General features: G+C 38.8%; 1 protein-coding gene across 2 annotated transcripts; it reads left to right on the top strand.

The window, feature by feature from the left end:
* Positions 1–156: 156 nt before the first annotated feature.
* On the top strand, positions 157–20,585 carry LOC143847522 (nuclear transcription factor Y subunit A-7-like). Of its 2 annotated transcripts, none has more exons than XM_077356390.1 (6): positions 157–374; positions 1,360–1,479; positions 7,226–7,338; positions 7,502–7,573; positions 16,940–17,104; positions 19,845–20,585. In XM_077356390.1, exons 2-6 carry the CDS (start codon positions 1,395–1,397, stop codon positions 20,166–20,168), a joined length of 759 nt encoding a protein of 252 aa, XP_077212505.1. In that variant the 5' UTR covers positions 157–374; positions 1,360–1,394; the 3' UTR covers positions 20,169–20,585. The 2 variants fall into 2 exon arrangements, with proteins under 2 accessions (XP_077212505.1, XP_077212503.1); XM_077356388.1 differs by having other exon boundaries at positions 1,357–1,479.
* The last annotated feature ends 408 nt before the right edge of the window (positions 20,586–20,993 follow it).

Raw genomic sequence — 20,993 nt, 5'->3', positions numbered from 1 at the left:
AATGATAGTGATAAATAAAAGAGAGAAAAATGCGGGGGGCGTAACTGAAAGGCGAGGGGATACAACCATCATTATGAAAAAGACAAGGCCACCATCGTCTTTATACTGATTTATATTTTAAAAATCTTTTGGAGGCATTTTTGATGGGTAAAAAGAGTCCAGAAAAAGAAGACAGTTTTTTAGCAGTAATCGAGCGAGAGATCTCTTTGCATGAAAAGTGAAAAATCCTTTTTTTTTTCTTCTCTTTATCTTTTTACTTTTTATATTTCTTTTTCTTCGTTGAAGAATTGAGGATCAATGGATTTACAGAGAAATCGATTGCTGGAAAGTTATAGAGGTAGAGAATTCTAAGAATTTTCTACTGTTCTCGATCGGTAAGTCTTCATAGAAGTAGTTTTAACTGTTTTTTTCTTCTTCTCAATTTTAGGGTTTTAGGGTTGTAATTAGGGTTTTTGTTTTCTTTGCCCTAGGTTCGAGAAAACGCTGTTTTTTTTTTGTTTTTTTTTTTCCAGGTTTTAGGGTTTGATTTGTGAGACAGATGTCAACATTTAATTGTTTTCAGTTCATGGATTGATCTAAGGAATCATTCAGTGTTTCTCATTTCTGTGTTTTAATCTCTTTTATGATGATTTTGCTGCATAATTTTTTATCTTGAATTTCTTTAAAAAAATTTGCTCTTTTTTTAATTCATTTTTCTTCTATAGCTATATCTTTAGGCCAAGAATTTTCTAGAAAAGTATGGAAAGGAAAAATATTTCTAAAATTTCCTAATTTTTTTGCACAGGACTAGAGATAATTTGAAGTCTTGAACAATCCCTATTCAATTTTTATGGAGAGGGTCCTTCAATTTATGATGTTATCCCTCTAAATTAACCATAATCATATATATATATTTCTCTCTAAATTGTGAAAAGAAAATTTTTCTTGCAATCCAAACAGGGACTAGCTTCTGATTTTTTTTTTTTTTGAATCTGTAATATCATTGAAGCCTATAGCTTACAGAAGAGAATTAAAGCTTTGAAAAAGTTGTATTTTTGTGGGGAAATTTGGAGTTTTTTTTCTCCCCTTTTGAAGAGTTTTCTTTCAATATGATGATCTGGGCATGCCTCCACTGTTTATCTTCTTTTCATCCCCGCTTTCTCAGTATTGCTGTTTCAATGTTCTGTGGACTTCACCTAGTTTTTTACTTGGATCTATTCATCTCTTGTATAATTTTGATTAGTTGCTTTTCGTTTTTCTTGCATCTGGTGATGTCAACAACATTGCGCTGTTTCTCATCCCCTTTCATTTTTTATGATCTCTTTTTGTAACGGATTTTACTTTGTTGTATTGATTGGAATTTATCTCTTGATACAGTAGGGTAGGAGATAGTTCACTGAAGAAACTTGGGAAGCATGCACTCAAAACACAAAAATGTGAATGGTGTGAATGAGGCGGCTGATGTTAGTAAAGGAGTTCAAACTATGGTGACACCATCGGGTATTTTTCCTTCGAATTGTCTTCTTTTCTATTTGTTTTCCTAGGTTTGGGTTATGTTGTTTCATAACTTTTAGATCGGAGACGTTTGTTTATTTTAAATTAGTGGAGTTGGGGTTCACTTTTGGTAGAAGAGATTACTCATCCTTACCTTTTTCTGGTTGCTCAAATGTATAGTGTATATAACCTTCAAAGTGACAAGAAATAAAGCTTCTTCCACTTGACATCAGTATTCAGGAAAACGATTAAAAGATTGGCATGTTGGGTAACGCGAGCACAATTTATACACAAGTATTAAAAACACCACCGCAACAATATTTGCATTTCTCAATTATTATCATTCTACTTTTTTTCTTGAAAAGATGACTATATTAGTAAAATAGAATTGCAAATGTACATCGATGGGCAGAACCTGCCCATAATATAGATTCGCACAACTAACCCTTTCAACTCTCAACTCAACTCAACTAAGCCTTTGTCCCAAAGTAGTTGGGGTCTGCTAACTAACCCCTGATTTTGCTAATTTATCTGCCAGCTCATTCGTACTTCTTAGCATGTGTCTCCACCCCTCCAAAAACTCTTCAATTGTCCCTCTGATCTCTCTCATATATTGCCCAAATCTCCATGGACCCATCCTTTGTACCCCACCTTCTCTCTTCTTATCCACGTACTGACGTTGGATGAGTTGCCCTCTACAACAAGTTGTCCCTTAAATTCCGTCCTAAACAGTCTTATTCCCATTAAAACCACTCGGAACCCTGCTTCTGTTGAATCTGTTCGGCTGATCGGACCTGAATATGAGAAACAAACCTCTTCATTAGCATCCCCTAAGAGCCCCAACACCCGCTGGTTCGGAGTTTCCGAGAGATCAGCCGTCAGTGTCAGCTTAATAATGTTTGGGGGAGCGGGTTCCATCATTTTACCATTAACTATAATTATCCCCTTACTCTCAAATGTTTCACGTTTCAAATAATAATTATCTAGAGGTATTTTTATATCTCCAAAATCTGCTTGTATGCTATTTTGGGACATTGTCTGACTGCAGCCATTGGCAGCCAGTCTCATAGCGGATTTAGCTTCATACCTTTGCCTCCATTGTCAAGAAATTGTGTTTTTTACATTTGCATTTTTTTATCTATACATTGTGATGTGACTTGGTATAAACATGTTATCTTGTAACATTAGTTTTTTGGCATTGTTTAATTGTTATGGCTATATGATTTAATATATGTTTTTAATATGGATACCTCTTACATCCTCTTGACCCTTTAAACACTAAAAGCTACTTTTCCCATGCATGTGATCTGCTCTCCCCACTGCAATTTTCTTTTAGGAAACTTTTATTTCCATCCAAAATTTGTCAATTGCTGTGCTGGTTTATATAGGTTCTGTTAGACGAAAGTTTAGACAGAGAAAATAGAATGAGTTAGGGTTATCTCCCCCTGACTCATATCTTTATACTAAAACATAAAGGGATGTACAAAGTCCTAAATGCCCTTAGGCAAGTTACATATTCCAACACTCCCCCTCAAGCTGGAATGTAGATATCATACATTCCTAGCTTGTTACATATATCACTCAATTTTGACTTATTTAAGGACTTTGTAAACATATCAGCTAATTGGTCCCCTGACCGAGTAAACACAGTGCAAATCTCTCTTTTCTGGATTCTTTGACGGATAAAATGACAATCCACTTCAATATGCTTGGTGCGCTCATGAAAGACTGGATTGTTGGCAATGTATATTGCAGCTTTGTTGTCGCAATAAAGCTGCGAAGGAGAAGATGAAATGAAGCCAATTTCAGAAAGAAGTGAACGTAGCCAAATAAGGTCCGTGCTTGTATGTGCCATTGCCCTGTATTCAGCCTCTGTACTGGACTTAGCTATAACATCCTGCTTCTTACTCTTCCATGAAACAAGATTGCCACCTATGAATGTACAATACCCAGTGGTGGACCGTCTATCTGCTGGGGATCCAGCCCAATCTGCATCAGAGAAGCCTTCAACTTTCATATGGTCATGTCTTTTGAACATCAATCCCTTCCCTGGAGCTCCTTTCAAATACTTGAGAATCTGTGTCACCGCAGCCCAGTGAGAAGTACTTGGACAGCTCATATACTGACTGACAACTCCAACAGCATATGAAATATCTGGCCGAGTAACCGTGAGATATATAAGTTTACCGACAAGCCTGCGATACCTGCCAGGATCCTCCAACAACTCCCCTTCTTCTGGAACGAGTTTCACATTAGGATCCATGGGTGCAGAAGCTGGTTTAACTCCAAGATTGCTTGTTTCTTTTAGCAAGTCCAAGACATACTTTCTCTGTGATAGGAACAAGCCTCTAGAAGAACGAGCACCCTCTATCCCCAAGAAATACTTGAGCTGACCCAAATCCTTAGTAGAGAATTCCTTTTGCAAGAAGGTTTTCAAACGTTGTATACCTTGTGAATTGCTTCCTGTGATGATTATGTCATCCACATAAACTATCAACAAAATACACCCAGCTGAAGAGTGATAACTGAAGACTGAGTGATCCACTGCGCATTGTTTCATGCCAAAGCGCATGACTGCCTCACTGAATCTCCCAAACCACGCACGCGGAGATTGTTTGAGGCCATAGAGTGACTTGCGTAGGCGACACACGTAGGAAGAAGTCTCCCCCTGAGCAACAAACCCTGATGGTTGCTCCATATACATCTCCTCAGTCAGGTCGCCATGGAGGAAGGCATTCTTCACATCCAGCTGATGAAGGGGCCAGCTATGATTAACAGCAAGAGACAGGAGCACACGGACAGAGGGAATTTTCGCAACGGGACTGAAGGTCTCAGTGTAGTCAATACTAAAAGTCTGAGTGTATCCTTTCGCGACTAATCGTGCTTTTAAGCGCTCGACAGTACCATCAGGGAGGTATTTGATGGAGAAAACCCACCGACAACCAACAGGACGGGCACCAGGGGGTAGAGAAACCAGATCCCATGTATCATTACTATGAAGAGCACCCATCACGCCAGCCAGGATGGTCAAGAGCCTCAGCCACTGACTGTGGTAAAGACATAGAAGATAAGGAGGAAACAAAGCTTTAGAAGGTACTGGTGAGCTTATCATAAGAAACAAAACTCGAAATAGGATGTGCAGCGGAACGGGATCTCGTACGAGATGCAATAGGAGAATCAGAAACAACAGAGGAAGGCGGAAGAGAAGATACCTGAGAGCGGGAGAGAGGGATCATCGGCTCAGAATATGATTGTGCGTGAGGAGGTAGAAGAGACCTATCTGCAACTTGGCGCCGCTGATACTGCTGTGTAATTTTAGGTGGAGCTGGCTTCTCCAATGTGGCAGAAGAAGTAGAAGCTAGCCGCACGGAAATAGGAGATGACGGAAGAGAAGCAGGTAGATCTGGTAAGGGAAGCGAGACCTCGGACTCGAGAGAAGGGGTGAACGATGCCGCCTCATGTTGGAAGAATGCCTCAGACTCAAAGAACGTAACATCGGTTGAGACAAACCAGCGACGCAGACGAGGGCTAGGGCAACGATAGCCTTTCTGCATACGGGAATACCCCTGCGCAGCAACCCCTAAAACATTTTCCACACAGGGTGGAAATTATTTTCCAAGAACGAGGATTTGCACCCCCCCCAAAATTTTCCAGGAATTCCCACCAAGTCGGAAATCTTTTTCCAGGACCGAGGATTTGCACTCCCCCAAAATTTTGCAGGAAAATATTTTCTCACAAACTTGGAAAACCTTTTCCAGGACCGAGGATCTGCACCCCCCCCCCCACAAAATCACTTTCCTGGAAATAAGTTTCTAGGGCTGTGCTTCGCCTCGCACCAGAATTTTTTTTTCCAGCCCCCAATTCGTAGGTTTGCTGGTAAGTCTCACACCCCAAGTTTTTCAACCCCCATCATTTTTCCTCCTCTCCCTTTCATCCCTTGGTAAACCCTACCACTCTTTTCTCCCTGTTATTATGTGTTAGATCTTCATCTCTTACTCTTACCCTACTTTGATTCTCGTTTGACTTTGCGGCTCCCCTCGGTGCCCGTCAAGCTTCGTCGATGCCCGTCATTCTTGGAGCCGCGTCTAGCTTTCTTGGCGTATCCTAGTTTGCCCACTTATTTTGTTATCTCCTGGGGGTGGGGGGTGGCGGAGAAGATGGAGGTTGATAGAGAACCCTAGGGATCAGAAAACCCTAAGGCTCTGATACCATGTTAGACGAAAGTTTAGACAGAGAAAATAGAATGAGTTAGGGTTACCTCCCCCTGACTCATATCTTTATACTAAAACATAAAGGGATGTACAAAGTCCTAAATGCCCTTAGGCAAGTTACATATTCCAATAGGTCCAATGCAATATTTTAGCAAGTACTCATAAGTGTTGTTCCACTTTACATTTTATGTTTGCTCTCCAAGACTGAATCATGATCTGGTTTTACCCGTGGACAATTTAGTTGGCTTTATCTTTCAGTTATGTTTTCCAATTAAACTCGGAGAAGTCCCACAAGGAAAAAGCATGCATTGGACAATGCTAGCGAACTGGATACAACTTTTTATTAATGAATAATCAATATCTACACGGGTTCCGTTTCTTTTGCTGCTTGATTTGTGGTTTAGTTTTATGGCATGGAAACTGTTTTTTGTATTTGTGGTTTAGTTTTATGGCATGGAAACTGGGTTTTTATTTATTTTTATTTTTTTGAGTGCTTGGCATGGAAACTGTTGGATATGTATGTTGATAAAATTTAAGATATGTTTCTACCAAAGTGTTAAATCTGCATTATTTGTAGGTATTTATGTGCATTGGTACTCTACTAACTCTTCTTGTCATTGAATTTGAAATTTCATAATGCATTATTTGTAGGCATTTATGTGCATTGGTACTCTACTCACTCTTCTTGTCATGGAATTTAATCCATGCTGCGTTTTGGTAGATATGTTTCTACCAAAGTGTCGCCTGTTCTAATAGCTATTTATCGGACAGGGTGGTAAATTTGCATGTGTTCATACGATTCTATCAAACTCATAACCAATGCAAAAAATGAACAATGTTTTTTTTTTTGGGAGTATCTAAGTTCTAACTTTCAGTCCGCGATCCACCCTGCATTTGTAATTACAATATTTGGGGTTAGCCAGCTATTTTCTATTCACATCATTCAGTTTGTTGTTTGGTTGAAAATTTGTACTTTGCACCAATGTTTAAAAAATGTTTATTGGGATAAAAACTTGCCCAGAGGTAATCCAAGTCAACACAGGTGAGTCAATGATCGGGTGGCAAGTTTTTGTAGGCTCAGGCAAGTCATAGGAATTTTTGCTTGACTTGTTAATCACTGTTTAAAAACACGGGCAAGTTGATGATAACTTTAGGGAGCTTTAAAACAGTGCTTTCCACCTACAATATCTTCATCTATCTTAATCACTGTTTAAAAACTCCCCGAGGCAATTGCTGTCTCACCCAAGTTTGAGTCCTTTTTACCTTGCCTGAGTTCTCGTCCAAGTCCGAGTTTTTTCCTACCAAGTCAATCAGCATCCATACAAGTCTATGCTTGTTTATAATTATATTTTATGTGCATGCCTTGAGTGGAAGTGGGTATATCTCAATGCCTCAAATCACTACGGCATATTATGTTGACCCATATCTTCCGCTATATAAAATAGCTTTCCTAGGCAGCCAATGAAGAAATTTTATTATCTAGTCGAGTGCAAGTAAATACTGTTGTGATATTGATAAGGTTCGTTATTCTTCCATGGTAGATGAAAACCATGGATCTGAACATCAGCATTCCCAGCCTGCAACATCTACAACACCTCCTGTGATGGCTGGGTACGTGCTACCACATACCCAGTTGGAACTTGGTCACTCAATTGTAAGATTTTTTTTCCATTTTTTCTATATTTTTATGAGTGAAATAAATATTTTCATTCTTATCTTGCTTGAACATAGTGGATTTATTAGCAGGAAGTTAAGATTTATACATGCCTTTGGTATGAAATACAGCTTTTGTTGAGTGGCTTTTAACTTTTTTACAGCCTTGTGCGTCATATCCATATTCTGGTCTATATTATGGAGGGGCTATGGGTGCTTATGGAGCTCAGACTTTGGTATGCTACCTGTATCATATGCTTAAAAGAATGTCTGTGATTATTTGAGCTTTGTTAGATCTCTTGAATGCACTGTTTGTGCTTTTATATGGTATCAATCCAGTCTCAATACATGTGTTGGACACATGAAAACTTCTATTACAGAGAAAGCCTTGAGTTTTCTAATTTCTTATTTTGTTTTATTTGTATGATATTTATTTAGTGTAACTGTGCTTATGTTCATCTAGTTAACTTTGCACTCTTTTGAGCTAAAAAATTGTCTAATATCTCTCTAACTTTACTCTCATGAGCTAAACACTATTTATTTAGTGTAAATGAGAGTAAAGTCTGTGTGTGTGTGTGTGTGTGGGTGGGTGCATCTGTCTCTGTCTCTGTCTCTGTCTCTCTCTCTCTCTCTCTCTATATATATATATATATATATATATATATATATATAATATACTAATCATGTTTCTTTCCATTGTCATTCGTTTTCTTTCCAAGATTTTTTTTTTTGAATTGTCAATAATTTCATTAAAGGAGAGGGACCGAGATGGTCAAATACAAGCAAAGGAAGAGATAAAATAAGAAGGCAACAGAGCTACACTTAACAAAAGCTAGCAAAAAAAAAAAAAAAGGGAAAGAGTCAAGGTGGTAGGAAATCGAACTGCTTTAATGCCTCCAAACGAACCCCATCCCTAGCAAGCTTATCCGCCACCCCATTGACAGATCTTCTATTATGGCGAAAGGAAATAACTGAATTGCCCACAATGTCTTTAATCTTATCAAATAACTTTGCAAATCTCCAAGTTAAGTCATGAGAGCCGCACAACCAACGGATCACATTGAGGGAACCCCCTCAACCACTACTTTGTCTAAATCTTCTCCCATTAGAAATTTAATGCCTGCGTGGACTACACGCACCTCCGCCTCATTAGAGTCAGCCACTCCAATGGGGCCTGCAATTGCCCACCTCACTGACCCCCCCTCATCTCTTTGTACTCCTCTTATACCTGCCGGACTTGGATCTCCTGAGCTAGAACCATCAAAGTTAAGCTTCAGGATACCATGAGCTAGAGGCTCCCATTCTCGCGCAATCACAGGTCTCAATCCTGAACTATAGCAAACCACCATCCACCCATTCCATAAGTCAAAAGCGGATAAAAACTTAAAACTTCGAAGGGTCTTCACCCAAGCAATTGTTAGAGCCAACACCTTGGTGGATAAATAAGAAGAGCTCTTAGCATACCTATTCCCTAAGTCGAAAGCGGATACAAACTTAAAACTTGGAAGGGCCTTCACTCAAGCAATTGTTAGAGCCGACACCTTGGTGGATAAATAAGAAGAGTTCTTAGCATTCCCCTTGAATATTCTTGCATTCCTCTCTTTCCACAAAACCCATATAACTGTAAGGAAGTATGTGTTCCACAAAATCTTGCCTTTCTTCCTCCAAGGAGCCATTTGCCAACAATCCATTAAATCTAAGAGACGTCTTGGGAACACCATGATATTCCAAATCTACCCACGATGGCACTCTAAATCTCCTGAGCTAACTTACAATTAATGAATAAATGATCCACTGAATCCCCAGCTTTGATGCATAGTGCACAATGATCTATAATCAACATCTTCCACTACCACAAGAAATCCACCACATGAATCCTCTCTCGAAGAGCAGCCCATCCAAAAACACACAGCTTGGGTGGAGCTTGGATAGACCAAACCCTAGCTACTCTGGTGGCCATAGGACAAGACACAAGGCGATGATAGAAAGATTTGGTGGTGAACTCCCCCGAAGTATTCCAAACCCATACCCGTATATCTGAACCATCCCTCTTTGTGTAGCACCCCTCTAATAACTTGAAAAGCCTGGTTACCGACTGTAGCTCCTTGTCAAAGAAGTTTCGCCTTAAAGTAGGCAACCACACAAGCCTATCCTCTCTCCTCTCAAAGAAGTCCTTAACTAAGGCCTCCTTTGAAGCAGAAACTACAAACAGATCTGGAAATAGCTTCTTTAGGGGAAGGGAGGAACACCACTTGTCATGCCAGAAAATTATTGGAAAACTTTTTCTATGGAAAATTTTTACTGGAATTTTCCAAGGAAAAAAATTATTGGATTACTTTTTCCATTGAAAATTTTTACTGGAAGTATTTCTATGGTGGCATTTCATGCATAGCATGGGTGGAGCCCACCATTTACACCTATCTTTTAATATATGGTAGGGTCCACCATCTCTACCTAAACCCATGCATATGGTGGGCCCCAGCATTTTACACTCATGAGTGGGCACGCCATCTCCACCCAAATGACCAAATCCATGAATAGGGTGAGGCCCACCATTTTACACCATGTTTTGATAGGGTGAGTCCCACGATCTCCACCCGAGCCCATAGTCACCGGAATAGCCATCCGCCCTCTGACCCGCTATCCGGGGTCGCACGATCCCAAACGTGGTTCGCTAGCGACCCGGATCGCCAAAAATACGACTCGCGGCGACCCGCAGGAGAGAGAGAGAGAGATGCACATAGACTAAGGAAGAGATGAAGAGAGAGCTACAAATTTTATATATTTTGGGTTGAATTGAAGTTAGAGCTTTCTTTTTGAAAAAAATATGTAGGGCATACATGAGGTTTTTTTATTTTGTTTATTAAATGGATGTAGTATGGATTATGGAAGGATATTCACATCTTCCAACGGGAACTTTCTTTTTGAAAAAATATGTATGACATAAATGAGGTTTTTATATTTTGTGTATTAAATGTATGTAGTCTGTACTATGGAATGATATTGTTGTAAAAATATATGAAATTATATCTATATACTATATAGCAGAAGAGAAAAGGAGAGAATTATTTGAATTTCTCCCAAAATTCTATGAGTATTACACCTCACTCTTTTCGACTTTTTTTAACGAAGGCACCCATTCAACCGACATATTTTCACTCCTACGCCCTCCTTTATGCTTTTTAACAAAGGCACCCATTAAAGCCACATAATTTCAATCCTACCCCCCTCCTTTATGCTTTTTTAATTATGGAAACCTCTATAGATTGGAGGGCTAGGATCAGCCTATGGAAATGATTTTACGGGCACAACTTATTTTTGTTGTGGTCCATCACATGGACGGTTTGGATCAACCGATGATGTGGTCCGTACAGTTCTTTATCGGCCCGTGCATTGCACTGGATTTTTTACTAGTATATATATATATGTGTGTGTGTGTGTGGAGAGAGAGAGAGAGAGAGAGAGAGAGAGAATGTGTGTGAGTCCGAATTAGCGCTCCAAACTGACCATGACCCTGAATAGCGAACCAACATAACATACCCTCATCGTACTGCGTACCGGGCTACCATCGTACCCCGTACCTGTTCCCGTACCACGTACCAGAACGAACCGCATTCCAGGTAACATTGCCCGAGCCCATGCATAGGATGGGGCCTACCATTTTACCTATGGGTGGGTTCCACGATCTCCACCCAAGCCCATTCCTAGGGTGGAGTTGATGCATGAGCATCCCTTAGCCTATAGGCATCCGATATTGCTCCATTAGTGTGTGATCATTTCTTTTCTTTGGTCTACTTGTGCTCGTAAGGTAACTTCGTCATTTTAGTTTTTTCTTATTCCCTTTTATGTCATTTTCCTTTAGTAGTGGCAATTTGGTTATTTTGCTAGTACTAGTGGCATTTTAGTCATTTGATTTCAGCTAGGGGTATTTGATTCTACAGCAGCACACAGGTTTGAAGGAAACTTGAGTTTTTTTTTTTCTAGTTTTCATGTCTGGTTCTTCTGTCATTCATTCAGATATATGTGAGATTACTAGTCAGTCTTGATTCCATTTGATTCTGAGAGTGGAAACAGAGAGACCAAGAAAGTGAAGGGCCCTTCAAGTGGGCAAGGCTTGCCCAATAACAACCTCTAGCTGATCAGCACCTTCCTCTCTTTGGAGTCTTCGACTTGATTTTTTTTTTGTTTTTCAATTTTACGTTTTAAAATGTTGTATGAAATAATTGTTAGAGTTAGAGCCCTAAAAGCCAATACATTTCGTATGTCTTGTCACATTAATATTAATAAAGGTTTAATTTCATGACATCTAATGGGTAATATATGATTGAATATGTGTGACGTTCTTGTTATTCGTCACATATTCGTCCTTAGGTAGCAAAGTAGGAATACCATGCTCAAGGATTCACAGATCGTAGGGAGTAGGGAGATACGATATCCCATTTCTTTGCAGACCTTAAAGGTTCCTGGTTGGGGTCGAGATTGGACATCTCCTCCTGTACACAACCAGCACCAGTCCTGCCTACATGCACGTGTCGTTGAGTAGCTTATCTCATTCTCAGTCACTTGGGTAATGGACCTTAAGCAAGAAGAGTGGGTGCGGCGATAGGAGCGCGCACTGAACATGATCGCACTAGAATAGCTTGTGGACAGGAGTTTGTAAGGCTATTCTACCAGATAGGACCCTTTACATGTCCTTAGACCTGAGGGTTCATATTGGTATGTGGGCACGGTCTAGATTCTTAGACTATCTAACCATGATCCTTCTATGGGTCATCAATGGGTAGTACTAGAGTCTTGGATAAACCCACGTGGCTAATAGGATACCCGACATGGAATTCTCCGCCCCAATTTAAGGAGATATCATCTACAGTTTTTGTTAGAACAGTAGGCCTATAAAATAGTTTGACCAAACGGATTCGATAAATGGTTTATCAAATCTTTTATTAAAAACATGTTTTGCAAATGCATTTGCGGGCCCTAGCTGCTTGACTGGAAGGTATACCACGAGTGGGTCCAGGGGGTAATAGTTGTCCACCCCCCATAGGACCCAACTTAGTAGATATGGAATAGAGAAAGGACTTAACACATATTAGGTATGATGATTTGACGGTCATTTTCATTGTTACTTTCATTGTTACGTATCGATGGAGGCCACTGATCCAATGCAATTGTAGTTGTTAACTACGGAGCAAGATTGCAGTGGGGCCCATTATTAGGTTCTGTAGGATCGACCGTAGGATCCCTATAATGATCCCACTCACAACTCGAATGGCCCATTTATATCCTTTGGATAAGGATCTCGCATTTACTAGATTGCACGGACGGTATAGTTTCCCCGCATTTGATGCGAGGTAAAAGATTTACTTAGTTCTTTTGGTGTATACACACCGTAGGACGCATTTAGAATACCCAAAGAGTTAATTATTAACTTAGGAGTATTTTGGGAATTATAGAAAATTACGGATGGAGCTTTTATCCCATTGGATGAGAGGAAATAAGTTTATTTAATAAGAAAAAATTAAATAACAAGCTTATAGACTCGTTTTATTAAAACAGTCATGACTCTCTGATCTCATGGCCAAATTAAGTGTGTAAGTACTCGATTCGAACAACTTTGAAAGATCTACAACTTTGTAGTTTATGATTTTTTCTAATTCGGCCATTTAATAGTCCAAAAATGGAGTTGAAAATTGGCCACCAGGTTTGTAATGGGGAAGTAAAAAAGTAGGAGATTTTTTAGGGATTGGTTTTGATCAAATAAGACGACCGACATGCAAAAAGGCCCAACAGTCCAACACTAAGTTGGGTACATCGTTTTCCATTTTGATAGAATATTTTATAATATTTCAAATATTGGTTTCCTATGTTGTTGGAGAGAAAATAGGAAAAGTAGGGAAAGAAAGAAAAGTGGAGATATTGTAGGAGATCTTCTTCGAGATTTCTTTGGAGATAAAATAGCAGTTCAATTTACAATAAAGCAACCCACGTTTTTGCATGGCTGGAACAAGCCCATTATGGGCAATGGAAAACGTCCATAATTTTCTTTGCAAATTTGCTTCTATCTTTCAAAAAGCAAGAAAACTAGTTTTGCAAAATAGCTATCTTTAAGGAGAATTCTTAGGAAACTTATTAGAGACAAATCTAACATTATATATATATATATATATATATGAGGAAACTGTTGGTGATCCAAACCATTCATTTGAAAGTCCCTTACATAGATGGGGGGTGTACCAAAAATCAGCTCCATAGGATCATCCTAACCCCTCCATTTGTGGAGGACAAAAATGGACAGACACAAATCTGCCCCATTTTTGTCCTCCACAAATGGAGGAGTTAGGATGATCCTATGGAGCTGATTTTTGGTACACCCCCTATCTATGATAAGGCCTTGCAAATGAATGGTTTGGATCACTCCCCAAAATGTGGGACCCATGTGATTGGGCAAGCTAGCTCACCATAAGTTTGGTGAGCTTAAGCTCACCAACAGTTTCCTCTATATATATATATATATATATATATATATATATATATATATATGAGGAAAAGGATTGTATGCTCAAGTGTACCTAACCCTAGGTACGCTCCAGTGCCAAATCACATGGGTCCCACATTTTTTGTGGTCATCTAAACCATTCATTTGCAAGGCCCCATCATAGATAGGGTGTACCAAAAATCAGCTCCATTGAATCATCCTAACCCCTCCAAAACTGGAGGGCAAAATGGGCAGATTTGTGGACAAACAGTGTTTGTCCATTTTGACCTCCACAAATGGATGGGTTAGGATGATCCTATGGAGCTGATTTGGTATACACCCTATCTATGATGGGGCCTTGCAAATGAATGGTTTGGATGACCACAAAAATGTGGGACCCATGTGATTTGGCACTCGAGCGTACCTAAGGTTAGGTACACTCGAGCGTACAATCCTTTTCCTCTCTCTCTCTCTCTCTATATATATATATATATATATATATATATATATATATATATATATATATATGCTTTATGGACGTTTTCTAAAGTGAACAATGTTGGAAATTTGCTCTCCAAAAACGTGCAACACTTCTCTCTTTCTCTACCAAGCTTCATCTTCCAGTTTCTCCACTTTTAGTTTTAGTTTTTGGAAAAACCATTAAAGCTCCATCAAGAAAATTCATATTTCCCATCCAAAGGTGCTGATATGATCAGCGTACACAATTGAATAAAAGTTATTCAATTTCCCTTCACGTAAATTGAATGAATCCATCGGTTCAACTTGCGGGTCTGCAGCGATGAGATCGATCGTGGCCGTTCGAGGAGTAGATCAAGCAGAGGCTATTGTTGCGGATAACCACAAATGTAATAATTCTAACATTTTGTTTTATTTAAATCACCATCAGATCATTTAGACCTTAGGATCCTGGGTTTAGGGGCGAAATCGACCAGAAAATTTTTGTTCTACGCGATTTGTAGTTCCGTTGTGCGTAGCGATTTCATTCGGGGTTCCAACAATAATAGACTGCATGCGAAGGGGGACCCAAACCAATGAAAATGGGCCCCACTCATACAATTAATCTTACTTTGATGACAAATTACATAGATGAGCCTCTTTTCTTTTTTTTTTGAAAATTAACAGGACATAGATGAGCCTCCTTTGAACATTAAAAACAAAGCAACCTACACTAGCAACTATGTGGGCCCTACTCTATCTCGAATAAATTAGTGGGCCACATTATATTCCATGATCTCCATTTCGGACAAACCATGTCACATCCTACAGCAGCACACATAGGTTTGATGCAAACTTGACTTTTTTCTAGTTTACGTGTCTGGTTCTTCAGTCTATATCATCTTATCTGTGAGATTACTAGAAAACTTGACCTTGATTCCATTTGATTGTGAGTGGTCAGAATGAATGAGAATATCAACGAAAACCGAGAGACCAAGAAAGTGAAGGTAATGAGATAGCAGTAAAAAACAGTCCCTGCAAATGAGCAAGGCTTATCCGATAACAAGCTCTAGCCGATCGACACCTTCCTCTCTTGGGAGTCCTCGACATGATTTTTTTTTTGTTTTTCAATATTACATTTTAAAACGTTGTATGAAATAATAGTCTGCATGCAAAATTATAACATTTTTTCCTTTTTTGGTATATATCGGATAGAAAGTGGAGTTTCTTGTGTATATCCAAGAAAGAGTTTTATATTGGATTCCTTTGTAGTGCTGCATGCTTTTTTTGGTGGGCAAGCTGGGGTTTGGCATGACCCCTACCAATGTATTAAACAATATAAGATTTACATTCGGGTATAGATTTTCCCATTTCTATATGTGTATACAATATCAAGCAAAGTGGGGGGCATAATGGCGAGACGAATATTCTCCCCTTTACAAGGGCATGATATCTTAGAAAGGAAATCAGCTGCTGAGCTGCCCTCTGTCCACATATACGTAACTCAGCTAAGTGCTGAACTCGAGCAAGTGCTCTTTCTTTCTGATATGACTGGTATCTTTTCCCAGGGTCTTTTGTAGATGGCATTGATCGCATTTACTGCCATCAGTGAGTCAGATTCAATCCATTTATCTTTTAGCTGAAGTTCTTTCGCCAACGTGATATCTCGGAGAATAGCATTTATCTCTAAAGCAAATATTTCTTCCTTTGTTATGTCTAGGGAGAATACTCTGTAGACATAACCAGCTGCATCCCTCACTGTACCTGCAATTCCTGCCCCATCTTTCTCAAGTGAGGCATCGGTATTTATCTTGAAGATCCCTTCATCTGGACTTTCCTAACTGACTTCCTTCTTTTCCTTTTGCTTTGTGATTAGTTGGCATGCGAAGTTCTTAGATATTGTTTAGTTCCTTTCATTGTCGACGTCTGGCAGATTTAAATGTTGTAATCTATCTTTTACATCTGCAAGGATTGTTTGGAGGACGGTTTTCTTGTATTGTTCTTTTCTTTCAAAGTGTCTAGCGTTACGCTCCATCCAAATATGATAGATTGATGCAGAGAAAGCCAGCTTTATGGTCGTTGTTGACTGCCCCTTACCTGTGAATTAGTGCCTAATCCAATCCTCCTATTCTCTCAGCGATCTTTACGGTTTATGGCGATGATTGAACCTTCATAGACTGAGAGCCAGATCGACGCTGAGTAAGAAGGCCCAAAGAAAAGGTGATATGTCCCTTATCTGTTTGCTTTGCATAGCAGACACATATGATCAGCATTATCTCCTAGGAAAGTCAATGTCAGTAGCGTTAAGTCTGTTTTGGATTGCCTGCCACACTACCAAGGCGTGTTTCGGTACATGGCGTGTATACCATATGTTTTTAGCCCAGGGAACAGTTGGGGGCTTCAATTTAATTTGGTTCCAAGCTCTTTTCATTGTGAAACTGCCATCCATGTTTGGTTTCCATATTTTTGGTTCTTTTGTGCAGGAACCACCAATGCCTTTGATATTTTGTGTTTTTAGTGCTGCATGCTGTTATATGTGAATGCTGATTTCTTTTGTGGTGTATCTTCTGCAGTACCAATTTTAAGGAGACCTATTTCAAGAATATATTAAATCAAACTGATATTTGAATATGAAGAATTTATGGTTAATGATCCTTACCCAATGTGACAGGCACATCCTCATTTATTTGGAATGCATCATACTCGTATGCCTTTGCCCCTTGAAATGGCAGAGGAGCCTGTTTATGTTAATGCCAAGCAATACCATGGGATTCTGAGGCGAAGACGATCACGGGCCAAAGCTGAATTGGAAAAGAAATTGATTAAAGTCAGAAAGGTATTCACACGTATCTTGAAATACCTATTCAGATTTGGTTGGTTGCATGTGTGGCGTTATTGAGGTTTGCATGATGCTTAAATCTTTGTGAGCACGTAATGTATGGCAACAAGATTCAGTTTTTTGGCATTATTAGTGGACTAAAAGTACTGGCTTGGTGTAAGTGTTACTAGAGTTGCATTTTGCAATAGAGCAGGTAGTTTTATCAAGGTTTGTAAATTTTTAGAAGTAAAAATTTCAAGTTAATCATACATGGATGGCTCCTTTTTTTCCTTTTTAACAAGTATTGTCGTTTATAAATTAGTTATTCTTCTTTTGTCTAATTTAAAATATTTTTGTTTATCTGGGTACATTCATTTTATACTTTATGATTATGTGGCTAATATGTGTGTGTAACAATATCTCTTCTAATTTCTGTTTTATCTTTCAAAAGAAAAAAAATCTCTCTTCTAATATTAAGAGATAGCTGTATGGTGTATGGCCATTTTTGGTTTTCTAGCTAATGTGATCCACACCTTGTATATTTGTCTGATACTGAGATATGTGTGTGCTTAAGTTACATAGGTTGTTTGAGTTGCACATCGTTCCTGTTTAACAGGTCGGGTTAAGGTTGAACAGAAGCTTGCATTGACATCAAACTAAAATCTATAAACATTTTGTTATAGGAACTGGCAGATGATAACCAGGAGTCCAGGACAACCATGAAGAAAAGGTGCAAGTGGGAAAGAGGGAAAAGCCACATTTTTATTCACTTTCCCATTTGGTTGTTCTCACTGAGCATAGATCCTTACGCTTTTTATATAAGGTGCTAGATAGGATAGTACCACAGAACACATGAGGTGAGACAGTAAAGTAATCCCAATTTTGGGTTTCAAAGATGCTTTTTTGAATTGTCAGGACGGCCCATCCACTGTTTCCAAAAATTAGGTAGGAAAGCAAAACCGATAATGAGTGAGTTATTAGGAGACAATTACAAATTCACAGGATTAGGATCAGGTTTTGTCATGCTGAGCTCACATTTGTTTGTCCCAAACCGTTCAATTGTCACTGATCTTTTGAGATGAATTTGGATGACTTGATCAATTTAGATGATGTGAGGTCCTAGATTTGGGGATTGATTAATTTTCTTGAGATTATTTTCCCTTTTTAGGGCTTCCCAGCAATTCTTCAATTCTTCCAACAAACCAAGTACATAAACAAATTGGAAAGTCATGATCTGAAAACTTTCAGGTCAGCCTGTGATCCTGCTGTGCTCACATTGTTTTGACCTGAAAACTTTCAAAACAGTTTAGGCTTTGAATTTCTTTTGAAAGACCTACTCTTATTTTCAGAAGTGATTTGAAATCGATTTTCTCAATTATGGAGAGAAATAAAATAATTGCTTGAGCTTTTTAAAAATATAAAGCTTATTCTGACATGTACCTTTTTTTAATTGACTTCTCCACTTGGAGCCCAATGCATGTTTTCAATTTTTCATATGATTTCTACTCCTCCTGTAGGTGATTGGTTTATGAGAATTATTTATGTTAAATTCTTCTTGTGTTGTGCACAAAGGAAGCTTATATGTATTGGGTAGTGTTCTTGTACAAGTTGTATCCACATGATAGAACTTATTTTTCTTGGTGGCTGATTCTCTGTTCCACCACTTGCAACTTATCTGTGAGTTCTGAACCATTAAAATACTAGACATGATTTTCAGTAGTAATGCAATTTTACTGACTATAGGCAGAATCACCCCTTGCAAATGTAAAGCAATGCATGCAAGGGGCCCTTACTGTTACAGATAACTAGCATTAAGTGCTTTTTTCCATAGTATAGCAACAGTCAATTGTGTAAGAAACCCATCCGATTATATATAGTTTGTTTGATAAGTATGCTAATGATTTGTTTTAGTCTCTCATTCAAGAAACGAGCTTTAGTGGAGTGCATTTGTCATATCATTCTTGTTTTTGTAATTCTTGCAATGGCCCCTTGTTAGGTATACTATTTTACCAATGTTATGGACTAGTTTAGCTGGAGTTGAGATACTAAATTGGATAGATGGTACTACCCGGTATACTATTATACCAATGTTTTGACTCTTCGTTGCCAGGGTATGCTCTTGAATCTGCCACAGAAGTCATTTATTTCTTGAGAAACTGATTTAACATTAATGGAATAGTTATTAGGTGTTACAATTATGAGAATTGCATTTTTTTCATTTTAATTTAAGGGCAATGCCATTGCCATTTGTGTACATCTTTTCCTGTTTTGTTGATTTGCGGATGTTTAAAAACTTATTCCATGACAAGAACTTGTCAATGGTAAAATTGAGTTGATTTGGGCAAGTCAGTGACTGACAGTGCAAGTTCTTTATTGACTTGGGCAAGTCAAAAGAGTTTTTGATGGACTCGATGTGGTCAAAACTGAGTTGATTTAGGTAAGTTGTTGACTCGGGCAGTTAAACAGTGTGATTGGCACCTTTTATCGGCACTCTGTAGGTTCTGTATTCTCAGCTTTATCCTTGAATCTCCACTTCATCCCTTCAAGCTGGATTCAAACCTATTCTTGAATTTGCTAACTAGGTTCTGTATTGCTTGATAATGCTCACTTGTTAACATATGGATTCATTAGTTTATTTTATCGGTTCAGTAATGGAATTTATTATTTTAAATTAAGGGAATTGTACCAAATTGATTCTAGATTTTCTGGTTCTGAGCTAACCATAAGATAGGTGGCTGATGATGCATTTTTTTTACAGCCGTATCTTCATGAATCTCGCCACAAGCATGCGATGAGAAGGGCAAGAGGTTGTGGAGGCCGTTTCCTCAATACAAAGAAGCTTGATAATGATGCCAATAATCTTACCTCTAATAAGGACACGGGTTCAGGTTCAGCTCTCCCCACACAGTCGGCAAGCTCGTCGGGTTCAGAACCTTTGCAGCCTGATTGTACTGTTGGCTCTTCCAAGAATCAGCATGGAGTAAAAGGGTCTATAATGCACGAAACACATGAATACTCCAACAGCAATGGTTGCTACCAGCAACATCAGAGCTTCCCACAAAGGGCACTGACCATCCAATGATTCCCCTTTGCAATGGGGATCAGAGGGTGTGCCAAGCATTCGACCCGTTCAACCAGAGAGGGAAACCCCTGGTTATCTGGTGTTTAAGGCAATTCATTCTTGGCTTGGTTAGGTTTTGTTTTGTTTTGTTTTGTTCTTTTTTTTTTAAATTTGGGGAGGCAATGTGAGAGGGATGAGGTAGTCTCTGTGGGTTGTCTAGTCAACCAGACATCTCTATTCCTCTGTCTCTATCCTTTCATGTAAAAAGAAAGTGATGAATAGCTTCTGTTGAATCAAGTTAATGTGAATGATATGAAGAAAAGAACAGTAACTCCTTTGTAATAGGATTTGGGGATTTTCAACAATCAATCTATCATCAGGGTATGTAAAACAGTAAATACCTTGTTGTTAACAAAGTTTGACAATTTAATGTTGGGAGATTTGTTGCAAGGATGAAGCCTTATTACCTCAAGAGATGTGGCTTTTTTATCTGGGATCTATGAACAACAGTTGTCTACTTTGTTTTCTCTTGATGTTCATCTAACTGGTATACCGAAATTGGGAATTGGGTGTAATTTGTGCAATCAGAAAGACCTGAAAATTGCTAGTGCTAGTAGACGTTTTGAGCCTGTAACTTCCTTTGCTTAGTTGTTCAATCAATATTGTGTTGCTGTAAGGAGCATTAACAGGTCATTATAGGCAGGAGCTTGGGCCTATTATGTTGTGATCTTGCCCGAAGGGTGTGGCCCACTTGCTGTTTAGACTGTTCTTCCAATGGTCTTGCTACTCATCCATTGCACATGGTATGCATTCATTTTGGCTTTAATGTAGACACTTCTACCATGT

The sequence above is a fragment of the Tasmannia lanceolata genome, unplaced genomic scaffold (genome assembly GCF_043159265.1).
Source record: "Tasmannia lanceolata isolate RefF3 unplaced genomic scaffold, GAP_Taslan_0.1 ptg000015l, whole genome shotgun sequence".
In the NCBI taxonomy this organism is placed as follows: domain Eukaryota; kingdom Viridiplantae; phylum Streptophyta; class Magnoliopsida; order Canellales; family Winteraceae; genus Tasmannia; species Tasmannia lanceolata.
The sequence above is the reverse complement of the archived record's forward strand: the minus strand, read 5'-3'. Positions and strand labels throughout refer to the sequence as shown.

Bases quoted from the DNA above. Each gene is read 5' to 3' on its own strand.
- LOC143847522 (XM_077356390.1), top strand. From the start codon at position 1,395: ATGCACTCAAAACACAAAAATGTGAATGGTGTGAATGAGGCGGCTGAT. The intron at 1,480-7,225 runs GTATTTTTCCTT...CTTCCATGGTAG, and splicing joins AACTATGGTGACACCATCGG to ATGAAAACCATGGATCTGAA. The intron at 17,105-19,844 runs GTATTCACACGT...TTTTTTTTACAG, and splicing joins AATTGATTAAAGTCAGAAAG to CCGTATCTTCATGAATCTCG.